The 13,495-nt window shown below is 48.5% G+C and overlaps 1 protein-coding gene across 3 annotated transcripts in view; it reads left to right on the top strand.

The window, feature by feature from the left end:
• The window catches only part of RNASET2 (ribonuclease T2), a 28,542-nt gene extending 18,862 nt beyond the window's left edge, over positions 1 to 9,680 (top strand). The window contains exons 6-9 of one of the 3 annotated variants that reach the window (XM_001136814.7): positions 16 to 129; positions 4,884 to 4,929; positions 7,944 to 8,018; positions 9,405 to 9,680. In XM_001136814.7, coding sequence (XP_001136814.2) covers positions 16 to 129; positions 4,884 to 4,929; positions 7,944 to 8,018; positions 9,405 to 9,608 — 439 coding nt within the window. In that variant the 3' untranslated portion in view covers positions 9,609 to 9,680. Of the gene's footprint in view, positions 1 to 15; positions 130 to 4,883; positions 4,930 to 7,943; positions 8,019 to 8,056; positions 8,402 to 9,404 lie in introns of those variants that run through there. The other 2 variants (XM_063813679.1, XM_054686486.2) reach the window with 2 other exon arrangements.
• Positions 9,681 to 13,495: the final 3,815 nt, after the last annotated feature.

Here is a 13,495-nt window from a genome sequence, read left to right as displayed (position 1 = left end):
TCCTAATCCTCACAGGAAGCATGAGTGGGAAAAGCATGGGACCTGCGCCGCCCAGGTGGATGCGCTCAACTCCCAGAAGAAGTACTTTGGCAGAAGCCTGGAACTCTACAGGGAGCTGGACCTCAACAGGTGGGCGTGCCCTTCCCCCGGCTGCACTTCCCAGTGGGGATCTCTGCTGTCGCCCAAGCCTGACGGCTGGATCCAGGGGAGTGGGTGTAGACCTCACTGCCCTCCAGCAGCTTCTGCATGTGCACTATTCGGCTACTGGGATCATTCCTGAGGAATGTTCTGAGCCTACCAAGCCTTTCCAGATCATTCTACATCACGATCACACAGAGTGGGTGCAGAGTATTGGGATGCCCATCTGGGCACCATCTCATCATCAGAGTCGGCCGTAGGGAAAACGAGGACTCCAACCAGCATGTGCCGTTCTCAGCCATGATTCCTGATAGAGGATAGTGCATTAACAGGTCGTTTCCTTAGAAAGACGGAAACTCAGGAAGTCTGTAGGTCTTTGCCGCAGAACTCCTGGAACAAGCAGGCAGGAAAGAGATGTGGGCCAGGGTTCTTTAAGCCCCAGAAATGACCCAAACCTGCCTAAATCGTCCCTGCCTGCCCTCACCTCTATTCTTGAGAAGGGGAATATGTTGTCCCACTCGAGCCAGTTGACTTGTAAAACAAAGTGCCTCCCGAGCGCCACACCCAGCCCACTCACTGTCCGAATCTGGTCGCTAGAGAGCCAGGGTGTGCCCTTACCTCTCCGTCGGGACGTTTCAGGGTGTCAGTGTCTTAGCTGCTCTCACTGACCTTCATCATAAGAGGTCATAATAAACCAGTGAAGTCGTGAAAAACATGACAGGCAATTGCACAGCCTCTGTGTTGCTGCTTTTGGAATTCACGCAGCTTGTTTTAGAGCAATTCTCCTTCAAATCAGAATAATACCAGGAGCCTTAGCTAATCAGCTGTATTTAAGGTTTCTGAATCAAAACTGCTTAAAAGATGAATAAACCTCCATTGCTTATCTAGACATGTGCTTTGCCTCCTCAATGTACAAAATCGTCTCACACAGATGGTCTCCTGTGTCATCTGATGAAACGCAGTCTAACAGCTGCGACTTGGGTGGGGTAGAGCTCAGGCACTGATAGAAGAGGGGCTTGGCACGGTTAGCGGGGATCAAGATTACATCAAAGAATGCCCTGTGAATAAATTTCTTTAAAAATCACCTCCCAGAGCGCGTGGCATTAGGTGTGCCTTTTCATCCTGGTTCTGACACTAACTAGTTGTACAATTTGTGTCTCTAACCTCTAGCTCTTTTTTCCATGCTGTGAAATAAATGGATAGGTTGTCCTCAACCCTGAAGTCTCTTCCAGCTCTTAAAATCTGCACTACCAAGTATATACACTAAGAAACGTACACAGACCTATACACTTTGATTTGTATATAGTTTGTGTATATAATTTGATCTATGTAATCTTAGGTTTTTAATAAAGGAAGCATTGCTTTCTTGCAGTAAGAGCAATATTTTAGGAAACATTTTCTCACCCAACAAATGTAGCTAATTAGCTGTTCAGAAATCATTATGGGCCGTGTGTGGTGGCTCATGCATGTAATCCCAGCACTTTGGGAGGCTGAGGTGGGTGCATCACCAGAGGTCAGGAGTTCAAGACCAGCTTGGCCAACATGGTGAAATCCCATCTCTACTAAAAATACAAAAATTAGCCAGGTGTGGTGGTGCATGCCTGTAATTCCAGCTACTCGGGAGGCTGAAGCAGGAGAATGGCTTGAACCCAGGAGGTGGAGGTTGCAGTGAGCTGAGATCGTGCCATTGCACTCCAGCCTGTGCGAAAAGAGCAAAACTGTCTCAAAAAAAAAAAGTCATTATGAGGATTAACCAAGAGAGTGTCTTAGGTAGCTCCTGGAGCACAGGAGACTTGCAATTAAAAAGAAAGTCTGACATTGCTGAAAGACTGGCAGGGTAGGACCCACTTTGGAGATGACAAGAAAGATGCCCTCTGTTTCAAAATATGGGTCTCACAGTCCTGACCCTGCTGCAGAGTGCTGGTGTTTTCCAGGCTGACTCCATAAACCAGTTCATTTAATCAAACAGAGAAAGGATAAATGGATACTACTGAAAATTTTAAAATCAATCATCTAAATAATTCATCTCTGTATCCAACAAATAGTTTATTAAGTGGCTCCTACTTACACTCTTGAAACTCAGTAGCTTTCCTGCTATGGTTTGGATGTGGTTGGTTTATCCCCACCAAATCTCATGTTGAAATTTGATCACCAGTGTGGAGGTGGGAGGTGTTTGAGTTGTGGGGAAGGATCCCTCATGAGTAGGTTAATGCTCCCTTGAAGGGGTGAGCGAGTTCCCACTCAGTTCCCCAGAGAGCTGGTTGTTAACAGGAGCCTGGCACCACCTCCAACCCCTGGCTTCCTCTCTGGCCATGTGATCTCTGTACACACCAGCTCCCCTTTGCCTTCTGCCATGAGCGGAAGTTTCCTGAGGCCCTTGCCAGAAGCAGAATCTGGTTCCATGCTTCTCGGACAGCCTGCAGACCCCTGAGCCAAAAAAACCTCTTTTTTTAAATAAATTACCCAGCCTCAGGTATTCCTGTATAGCGACACCAGACAGACTGAGACACACACACACACACACACGACACATGCAAAACTCTAAGTCCTGGAGTCCCTGTGGGGATTCAGCAGAGCCCAGTGCTGCCCTGCCATTGCTGTAGATGGGAATGGTGCGTCCTCCATTCATTCATTCATTCATTCATTCATTCATTCAGTAAATGTTCACTGAGGGCCTGCCAGGGCAAAGCACTACTGAGAGTATGTTTGCTAAAACCTATAAAGAACAATTATAGGAAAATTATATTCTTAGTTTCTCCAAGGGAAATCTATAATTCTTAGTGCCTTCATTTTAATCTAAAAATTAAATTAAGAAGTCAAAATTTAAGACCCCTCATTTTTCCTTGTAAACTGGTATCACAAATTGTCTTTTTCTCATAGGTTGGCTTTTCAAATTATCATAAACTGGAACAGGCTGGGCACAGTGGTTCACGCCTGTAATCCCAACACTTTGGGAGGCCAAGGCGGGTGGATCACGAGGTCAGGAGTTCATGAATAGCCTGGCCAACATGGTGAAACCCCCGTCTCTACTAAAAATACAAAAATTAGCTGGGCATGGTGGTGCACGTAATCCTAGCTACTCAGGAGGCTGAGGCAGGAGAATCTCTTGAAACCAGGAGGCGGAGGTTGCAGTGAGTCGAGATCGCACCACTGCAGTCCAGCCTGGGCCACAGAGCAAGACTCTGTGTCAAAAAAATAAAATAGAATAAAAAACTAACTTTTTTTTCTTCACTTCATAATATGAAGACAGCAAACCTGAAAAACCACAAATCATCTTGAAGCAAAGTTCTCAGGGTTCCCATGGACACAGATGAGCTGATGGCACGTGCTAGAGTACCCACAGATAAAGACCTGGGATGAGTGCCAAGCTCATCTCAACTCAGCAGAAAGCATGATGCCAGGTTAGGTGCTGCATTTCCCCACATCTTTCTCTCGTTGCCGTATTCCCTTGATCACCCAAGTCAGGAGCCTGCTACCCAATAGACATGTAACACGAGCCACAGATGTCATTTTAAATTTTCTAGTAGCATCATTAAAAGGAGCAAAAAGAAACAGGTTAAATTAATTTCAAAAATATTTTATTAAACTCTATATCAAAAATAGGATCATGGAAACTTAGGATAAATATTAAAAAATTAATAAGCTAGTTTACATTTTTTTTTTAACTGCAAAGTCTGAAACCTGTTATTCATACAACACCAACAGCTAGGGTAGGCGAGGTCCCGTGGGTTCGGGCCATGATGGGGCTGAAAGGACCCTGGTCCGGCATCTCGGTCCTTGTTCCAGGAACTCTGTGGCCAAGACAGTCTGACAATAAGTTACTGCCCACAGAGGATGTCTAAGTCTTTGTGTCCGCTCTGTGATCGTGATCTAGAATTTTCTACCAAGGCTTGATGGGGAACTAGGATATTCTTCTGCAATGATTCAGAATTTTACAATGTACCTTTATAATTTAATAAGTGAATTCTATATATGGTAGTTTGGTAGGATTCTGTGTAGAAGTGCTTTAGGAGCTGATTGAAAGCTGTAGGGACTTACCATACGGTTATGTATTGCTTGGTGATGGGGTATAAAATTGTCATTATGTGAACACCTTGGAGTGCACTTACTTAGCTGATACAGCCCGCGACACACCTATGCTTTGTGGTATAGCCTGTTGCTTCGAGGCTGCAAACCTGTATGGTGTGTGACTCTGCTGAGTACTGTAGGCACCTGTATGTAACACAATGGTAAGGATTTGTGTATCTAAACGCATCTCAACATAGAAAAGGCACAGTAGAAATGTGGTCATATGGGACCGCCCTCGTACATGTGGGCCTTCACTGACTGAATGTCGTAATGTGATGTGTGACTGTGTTTAAAGATTTGTCCAAATGCAGTTTACCAGGGTAAGCCTGGAAGCCGATTTCAATTGCTGTCTTTTAAAGCAGGTGTGGCAAACGGGTGGTGATGTGTGTGCCAGCTCGACTCGGTGGTGGCCCCAGCGCTCCCATGCTCCGAAGGAGTCAGGAACTGGAAAGGGTGCCTGCCTGGAGCAGTTTGTGTGTGTGCTAAGGGGTGGGGAAGGCGGGGACTGGGAGCCATGTATTTGCAGTCCATGTTGGCACATTTGTTGCATAAAGTCATAGAAAACACTTTCCTTTAAGAGTGTCTTAATTTTTACCATGAAATATGATATCTGAAAAGAACAAGAAAGGAAAATGGACCTTCATTATACAGCTAACTTTTTTGAATTTAAATTTTAGTGTGCTTCTAAAATTGGGGATAAAACCATCCATCAATTACTACCAAGTAAGTCTTGCTTTTGCTTCTTTTCTCGTGTGTATCTCCCAGGGACCTCCAGCAGGGCCATTTCAGCCTCTGAGTCAATGGGCTGTAAATTGCCCCAGTGCAAACCCCCTTCCTACTTAAATGTTATCATGTAAACAGATTTTATTTGCATTTTATTTTCCTGTGCATGTTGAGTATGAGCTGAAGGCTGCTTAGACCAGTAATTTGGAAGCACAGATTTCATGGCTCCCTTTGTGAGAAGTGTGTGCTCCAGGGTCCGGCAGAGCAGGTGGAATCTGCAGTTTGAAGAGTCACATTCACTTTTATAACGTAGTCTTATATTTGTTTGTGGTTTGTTTTCATGATAAAATTGTGATTTGTTTTATGATAAAAGAAACTATAGATATTTAAGCATGACAAGATGTTATTAGCTGGTAAGCATATACAAAAAGTTGCTTTTGGCCAGGTGTGGTGACTCACGCCTGTAAATCCCAGGACCTTGGGAGGCTCAGGCTGGAGGATTGCTTGCGGCTAGAATTTCGAGACCAGCCTGGGCAGCAGAGTGAGACCTCTAGAAAGAAGTAAAAGTAGCTGAGCATGATAGTATGTGTCTGTGGTCTCAGCTATTCAGGAAGCTAAGGTCAGAGGATTGCCTGAGCCCAGGAATTTGAGGCTGCAGTCAGCCATGGTCACCCCACTGCACTCCAGTCTGGGCGACAGCCAGATCACGTCTCTTTTAAAAAAAAAGAAAAAGTAGTTGTTTTCAACTCTTGGTTGCCTGTTTTTGTAAACAAAATTGTATTCCTTTGTTACCTGGGGATGCCTGTGCTCCCATGGTGTAGCTGCAGTAGGGACCGATGTGTCATCCACAAATCCCGGGATATTTACGACGTGGACCTTTACGGAAAATGTTTGCAGACTCTTGCCTTAGAGAAAGGTATCAGATTCTTTGAGATAGTTTTCGTATTTATCACAGGTTGTGGATTTAGAAAAAGGTTGACAGTCACTGATCTTAGTAGTTCTGGGGCGATGGCTGGATGTTGAACAATTATTTTGGTATCTTGACTGTTTGTGAAATAAATTGGCAACAGTGTCTTTGCTCTCATGGTGTCTGCTTACCTGTGCAGCCATTTTTCCAGGGTCTGGGGAGCAGTGGACTTGAGGAAGGAGTCTACCAGCCCTTTCCAGACTCCCCCTCAACCCCAACCCCAGGAAGCCGTAAGATGATCGCTTGCAGGGCCCTCACCGTCCTCACCTGGACTCATGTGCGAATAGATGAGGGACATGTGCCTGCCATGTTTGCCCAGAGCTTGGTGTTCAGGGAACTGATTCCAGGGGTGGCAAAAGCCACAGGGGCCACACATTTGCTGAGCTGCTTCCAGGTGCGAACGGCGCTTGTTTGGGCATCAGAAACAGCACGGTGGATACTCGGAGTCCTGTCCTTTGAAAGGAGTTTGATTTATCATCAGGAGAAATTTGTTGCTTTTGCATCCAGCATCCAGCCACGTATCCACTCATCTGTTTTATGGGGAAATCAGGGCTGCGGGAGCACCCAGGAGAGCTGCCGACCCAGACATTTCCTGGGAAATGCGTTGCTGAGATGGAGGCCTGCAGCCTGCCCAGGCCCTGAGGGGAGTGGTTCAGTGGAGCAGAGCTGGGGGTTGGGGGCTGGGAGATATGGGACCAGTTGTCTCTTGAGGGGGCTCAGGGGCAGAGCAGGAGGGTTGGGAAGGGGCCGGGTGGGAGCCATAGACGTGAGGGCCTCATCCTCCAGCAGCGCTGAGCTCTGAGTAGGCCGGGGTGTTTGCTTGTTGCTGTCCCTGTGGTGCTGGGGAGAGGCTAGGCACAGAGACCCTCCGAGGAGGTCACATGCTGGGGGAATCTGGGCCTATGGCTGTGCAGCTGGAGAGGAAGGGATAGTGTGGGGAGCTTGGACTTGGCCGTTTGGGACAGGGGGATGGGAGAGGCAGAGGTCCTGCCTCAGGCCTCCATAGGAGTGGCATTTGCTGGTGTCAGAAGCTTGGCAAGAGGGGAGGATGATCAGACCCTGCATGGACAGTTCGAATTGGAGCTCTCTGCAGAGTCCAGGAAGAGAAGTCTGGATGGGAGGGAAGCCGTGGGGTGGAAAAGAGAGCTTCCAATGGAAGGCAGTGAAAAAAAACTCGCCGTAAGTGAAGGAGAAGAAGGAGGCCAAGGAGATGGGGCAGGAATGGCAGCCGGCAGCCAGGCGGTCAGCGGAGCAGGTGCTCAGGAGGCCCACAGGAGAGCTTCGTGGAAGGAGTGGACAGTGTCTGAGGCAAGGGGCAAAAGGCACCTGCTGGAGCTGGTGACCCCAGCTTGGTGCCCCCCAAAGCCAGAGTACGAGGCTGAGAGGATGCAGGTGTCCTCCTAGGAGGTTTGACTCGGAAGGCACGAGGCAGAAGCAGTGGGGGAGGACTCCCTCAGTAGACCGAGGAGGAGGCCCCTCATCCAAGAGGAGGTTGGAGCACACGGGGGTCTAGGTTTGCAGTTTCGGGACCGGTAGCTGAGGGGTCCCAGGGCCTTTCTTCTGTGAAGGAGAATGTGTCCACTGTGGGGAGGGGGTCGGGAGAGAGAGATACTTCAGAGTGGACAGGGCTGAGAAAGCTTTATGGGCCGCGAAAGGCAGAGTAGTTGTTGGTGGATGAGGGTGGCTGTGGCAGGTGGCGTTTCAGGTGAGACAGCTCGGGGCCCAGAAAGACACTGGGAGGAGGAGAGTTCCGCTCTCCAGAGAGACAGGAGCAGAGAGGAAAACAGAGCCGCAGCGAGCAGCTTGTGGTCTGGGGATGAAGCCCAGGTTGACAGCATCCTCTGCCTCGCGGGTGGAGGTGGGGGCATGATTCTCACACCTGTGCTGGGTCCTGTCCTGCCAGCCAAGGGAGACCAGGACCCTGCCACTGTTGCCCTGCCAGCCAGGGGAGACCAGGACCCTGCCACTGTTGCCCTCAGGATAGTCCAGAACTGTCAGATCTTTTCTGTTGAAGTTTAATTTCTAATACACTTGTATTTAAAATCAGGTTGCAGATTTTAAAGATGCCCTTGCCAGAGTATATGGAGTGATACCCAAAATCCAGTGCCTTCCACCAAGCCAGGTTAGACAGTTATGTTTTGTCTTCCTTTTTTTCTCAAGACAGGTTCTACTTTTCTGATGGCCTTGTCTTCACCATGCAGTTCCCTGGGGCAGACTTGTATTTGTGCATTTGTGTCTGTATATGTGGGCATGTGGTGTGTGTGTGCATGTGTGTGTGTACATGCATGTGTGCATGTGTGTGTACATGCATGTGGGCATGTGCTGTGTGTGCATGTGTGTACATTATGTGTGCATGTGCTGTGTGTGCAGGTACATGCATGTGTGCATGTGCTGTGTGTGTGCATGTGTGTGCATGTTCTCTGTGTGAACATGCATGTGGGCATGTGTGTGCGTGTGTGAATGTGTGCATGCATGTGAACGTGCTGTGGGCATGTGTGTGTGTGTACATGCATGTGGGCATGTGCTGTGTGTGCATGTGTGTACATTATGTGTGCATGTGCTGTGTGTGCATGTACATGCATGTGTGCATGTGCTGTGTGTGAACATGCATGTGGGCATGTGTGTGCGTGTGTGAATGTGTGCATGCATGTGAACGTGCTGTGTGGGCATGTGCATGTGTGTGTGCATGTCCTCTGTGTGCATGTGTATACATGTATGTGGGCATGTGCTGTGTGCATGTGCTGTGTGTGTACATGCATGTGGGCGTGTGTGTGCATGTGTGAATGTGTGCATGCATGTGAACGTGCTGTGTGGGCATGTGCATGTGTGTGTGTGTACATGCATGTGGGCATGTGCTGTGTGTGTGCATGGGCCTGTGCCTCTGTGTGCATGTGCATATGAACATGTTCATGTGCTGTGTGTATGTGTGCACATATGGGCATGTTTTGCATGTGTGCACAGGCCTGCACATCTGTGTATGTGAGCATGCATGTGTGTCTGTGTGAGCATGTGCTGTGTGTGAGCAAGCATGGTTTCTTGACAGCATGCTAGGACAGGGTTGGTCTTCTTGCTTATCTTTAACAAGAATATACCTGTTCTTTTAGCAATAGGGTACTGTTGCCCTTTTGGCCTACAAAAGCCATTTCTTCTCCTAATATCTTGATAGGTATGTTGAGTGCTGTTGTATCTGTGTGTAACTTTGTTAATTTTCTCTAACATAAAAGCAGAGGCTTTTCACCAGGGCACCAGGCTGGCCTCTGGTGGTGACCAGGAGATCCAACCCCCAAGCCCAGCTCCACTGCCCACAGGCGAGTCACCTGGGGCCACTCGTTCCAATTTAGTGCACAGCAGCCTTCTGCTCAATGAAGGGGTCCGTTCTTGGAACCTAGAACCTGTGGTATGGAGCCTCTGCTTTTGTTATCTTCAGGTTCTAGAAGTTCATGATCTTAAGACCTTGATGATAATCCAAGATCTGAATTCTAAAGCGTCTTTCATTGTTTACTTTTAGGATGAGGAAGTACAGACAATTGGTCAGATAGAACTGTGCCTCACTAAGCAAGACCAGCAGCTGCAAAACTGCACCGAGCCGGGGGAGCAGCCGTCCCCCAAGCAGGAAGTCTGGCTGGCAAATGGGGCCGCCGAGAGCCGGGGTCTGAGAGTCTGTGAAGATGGCCCAGTCTTCTATCCCCCACCTAAAAAGACCAAGCATTGATGCCCAAGTTTTGGAAATATTCTGTTTTAAAAAGCAAGAGAAATTCACAAACTGCAGCTTTCTGAAAAACAACTCCAAAGTGAAGTCTGTTTATTTTGCTGTTTCCCCTCCATGCCTGTGAATTGGATGTTGTGGTCCCTGTAGAGTGAGTGCGTGTGGCGTACACGGGGAGAAAGGAGCTCTCCCACGCCTGAGTGGCTGTTTTGTGCTTGGGATAAAGCTCACAGATTGTTTTTTTTTTTTTCTCTATTAAGCTCTTCAGTGCCCTGGTAGATCAGGCAGGCATACTTGGAATTTAGACAGATGGCACCGATTCAGGGGACTCTCTTGCTCGAGTTTTCCCCTCGGAGCCTGTTGCCTTCTTGGCACAGGGACCCTGTCAAGACAAAGAGCTCCACGCATGGCAGGAGCCCATGCTGATGCCTGGTGGGCCTGGGGAGTGTCTCTAGCTCAGACTGGGTCTGTTCCATGTGGCCAGAGCCCCAGGACATCGTTCCTTAGCCAGCTGCTCCGTTGTTGGAGGCCTGGTGTGGTCACAGGCGTGTCCTAGAACGGTGACTTTGCCCCTCCTGCCCTAGGAGATTTGAGTGTATTCACAGAGCAGCCATCTCCTGTCTCCGTCAGAGCAGTCTCTTCCAGGTTCCTGGAAGGTCAGTTTCTGTCAGGCCTCACTTCCTTCTTATCAGAGGGTAGCCAGGTCCCTGCACTGGTATCTATTTAGAAATGTACATGGAGCCCCCAGCGAAATGTGCCTACATTGTGTGTTCCAGAACCGGAGGTACCCTTACCTTCTAGATATGTGATGACATGGCTCTCACGTCAGGCAGACTGCTGCACCCACGCTCTCGGCCTGCCGTGCAGGGATTTCACTCGTGGAGTGAGGCGTCTGGGGGCTGTGCAGTGGGGAGCTTTCCATGTGTTGTTAAGACAACCTGTTAGCATTGTCTTCTCCCGCGTCTCTTGGCCTCTTCTCTCTCTAAATCCTTTTCTCTGTTTGTCTTAATCACATTAACGTCCTATTTATGTTTTATTCAATATACATTTAAAATAGAACTTACTATGCGCCAGGCATTGTGTTCAACACGTGAAATATTTAATCCTTAGAATAACCATATTGTCAGCATAATTTACAAAAAAAAAAAAAAAAAAACCAGCTGTATCAATGCCTGTGAATATTCGGCTTTACTCGCCCATTTAAAGAAGAGATTTTCAAATTGGCTCAAACCAAAACCTCACTTCATGGTGTCTACAAGACAATCTGAAATGCAGAATGTTCAGAGAGAGACAAAGGTTTACCAGGCAGATGGGACAGTGAGAAAGTAGGTGTCGCAGTCCTGATCCTAGACTCAGTGGCCTCTGCGTCCCCCGCAGGCATTAAAGGAGACGCAGGACGGCCTCTGGCCCTCTGGAAACGAGCTCTGCAGTAAGAGCCTGAGACAGGCAGCACCCAGCCAGGCCTGACAGCTTCTGCAGACAGACAGAGTGAGATGATGGGGGATTTGATGGAAGCAGTCCCTGTATTTTGTCTCTTCTGTAATGGAGGAGCTGAGCCCTCTTCTGCAAGCTGTGGGGAAGGCTAGCGGAGCCCAAGGGTCCAGGGTCCCCACCTTGTCATTGTCCCTCGGCCCTTCTCTGAGCTCATTTCTGTCTCCAGTGTTTTTCTGTTGGCTTGGCAGGGCAGGATTTGTTTCTGTCGGGAACTGATGATTTGTGTTTGGATGCCTGTGAGAGGGACAAGATCTGATTTGTTTTGCACCTGGAAGGGCATGATTTCCTGCATTTGCTCTGCGTCCTCAGGGAGTGGGTGTACTTTAGAGTTGGACTCTTAAGCCTCAGAGTCCTTTAAATGATGTCAATTTTTTTTTTTTTTTTTTTTTGAGTCATTTTGCAAACACAGGGATCAAGGCTTGGGTTTTATCTTCATTATTCCCAGAGGAGCTGGTGAATTTGAACAGACTTCCTATTCAAATTGCATTTATTTTATAGCCTTGGGGGGTCAAGGAAAGCAGCTCTTCAGAGGCTGTCTGCAGTCAGCTGCCTTTGCGGTTTTTAAAGAAGCCATTCTTTTTTTTAAGTAGTGTGTATTTATTATGTGAGTCTGAGCATTTGAGAGCGGACGGGGACGCCAACAAGGTAGCATCCTGGTGGGAGGCATGGGCTGCGGAGTGCTGGTTTCCTGCCATTGTCACATCAGCTAAATGGAAGAAGGCACTGGTGAGGGGCTGGATGGTTCAAAACATGAGCACAAGCAAATACTTGGATCTCTTAATATTCCTGTTTTGGCCTAGAGCTCAGTAGCAGGTAGAACATGAGCGTTTGATAACCTGCATCAGATCATGTAAGTATAAGGCACTTATGAGCCGCAGGAGACAGAAGGGGAAGACTCTGCGTTTAAGGTTCAGTGACGGAGATCAGATCCAAGCACATGTTTTTACATCATTAAACAAGTAGGTCGTGCATTTTCCAGATTCAACTCAGGAAGATGCAACTCTGACCACATGGTTCTCGCTGTAACTGGGCGGAGGTGACTGAGAAATGCCTCCCATGTGAGCGGGGTCTCAGGCTCGTATGTGTGGAAGGAGGAGCAGGCCAGGCTCTGGGATCAGAGCTGGGGGTACAAGTGTCTCCCAGGGGGACAAAGGAGCAGGCACATCTCAGGATGGAGAGCAGCCAGGAGGGGCAGCTGGCCCGGGTCTCAGCCAGAGCAGGCGTCTGCCTGGAGCATCTCTGCGGCACCATGGAAAAGAGGACCCGTGGACTAGGCCGCAGGGATGAGTGGAACTTATGGTGGGAAAAGACACCGTAGGTAAAAGCGAGACAAGAAAACCAGGTTCCCATGAAACTCCTTCAGACCAGCCCCTTCTCGGCAGGGCTATTGCTGTACCCAAGAGCATTTCTCTTGGCCTGGGAGGGGACAATGCTTTGTCACCTAGAAAGCAATGCCTCTCTCCAAGCTAGTAGTGGGAGATCATTATGTGCTTGAATTACTAACAGTAGCAATTGTATCTTATTCAGAACTAGGTATCTTTTCTTTTCTTTTCTTTTTTTTGAGACTAAGTCTCGCTCTGTCGCCCAGGCTGGAGTGCAGTGGTGCGATCTCGGCTCACTGTAACCTCTGTCTCCTGGGTTCAAGCAATTCTTCTGCCTCAGCCTCCCGAGTAGCTGGGACTAGGCACGCCACCATGCCCGGCTATTTTTTGTATTTTTAGTAGAGTTGGGGTTTCACTGTGTTGGCCAGGCTGGTCTGGAACTCCTGACCTCAGGTGATCTGCCTGCCTCAGCCTCCCAGAGTGCTAGGATTATAGGTGTGAGCCACCGCACCTGGCCCAGGTATCTTATCTTTCCACCGAAACTTTTGCCTCCATCTCAGTGAATGACATCACCATCTGCTTATTCCAGGTAGAAACCTCAAAGTGAACTGGAAACTTTTTTAAAAATTTTGCCTAAATTGTGAAAGTGTTCTGAATTATATTCAGCTTATCCTTCTCATTACTGACTTAGTTCAAGCCTCAGTCTCCCATCTGGGCCATGCATTGACTGCCACGCCACCTGACTGTCAGTGCTGGACACTGGCACCGTGTTTGTGCCACTCCGTAACCAACCATGGCTCTCTGCTCCCAGATCACGCCTCCTCAGTATGGCGGCTCAGGGACATTCCCTCAATCCCTCCTGCCCTGTTGGCAGTGCCTCCACCCACTCCCCACAGCCCATGAGGGCTCTGCTTAGCACTTCCTTGTGCCTGGATTCTCCGCGCAGTTTGGGTGGCCTGGAGTGCTCTTCTGCTCATCTGGTTTAGCAAGTTCCATGGGATGTCAACACCCAGCTCCATGGCTGGCCGTTAAGAGTTCTTTTGCAGTCCTAGGTGGCTCTGCGCCTCCACGCCCAGG

Source organism: Pan troglodytes, chromosome 5 (assembly GCF_028858775.2).
Source record: "Pan troglodytes isolate AG18354 chromosome 5, NHGRI_mPanTro3-v2.0_pri, whole genome shotgun sequence".
Taxonomy (NCBI): domain Eukaryota; kingdom Metazoa; phylum Chordata; class Mammalia; order Primates; family Hominidae; genus Pan; species Pan troglodytes.
This window is presented reverse-complemented; position numbering and strand designations above follow the sequence as displayed.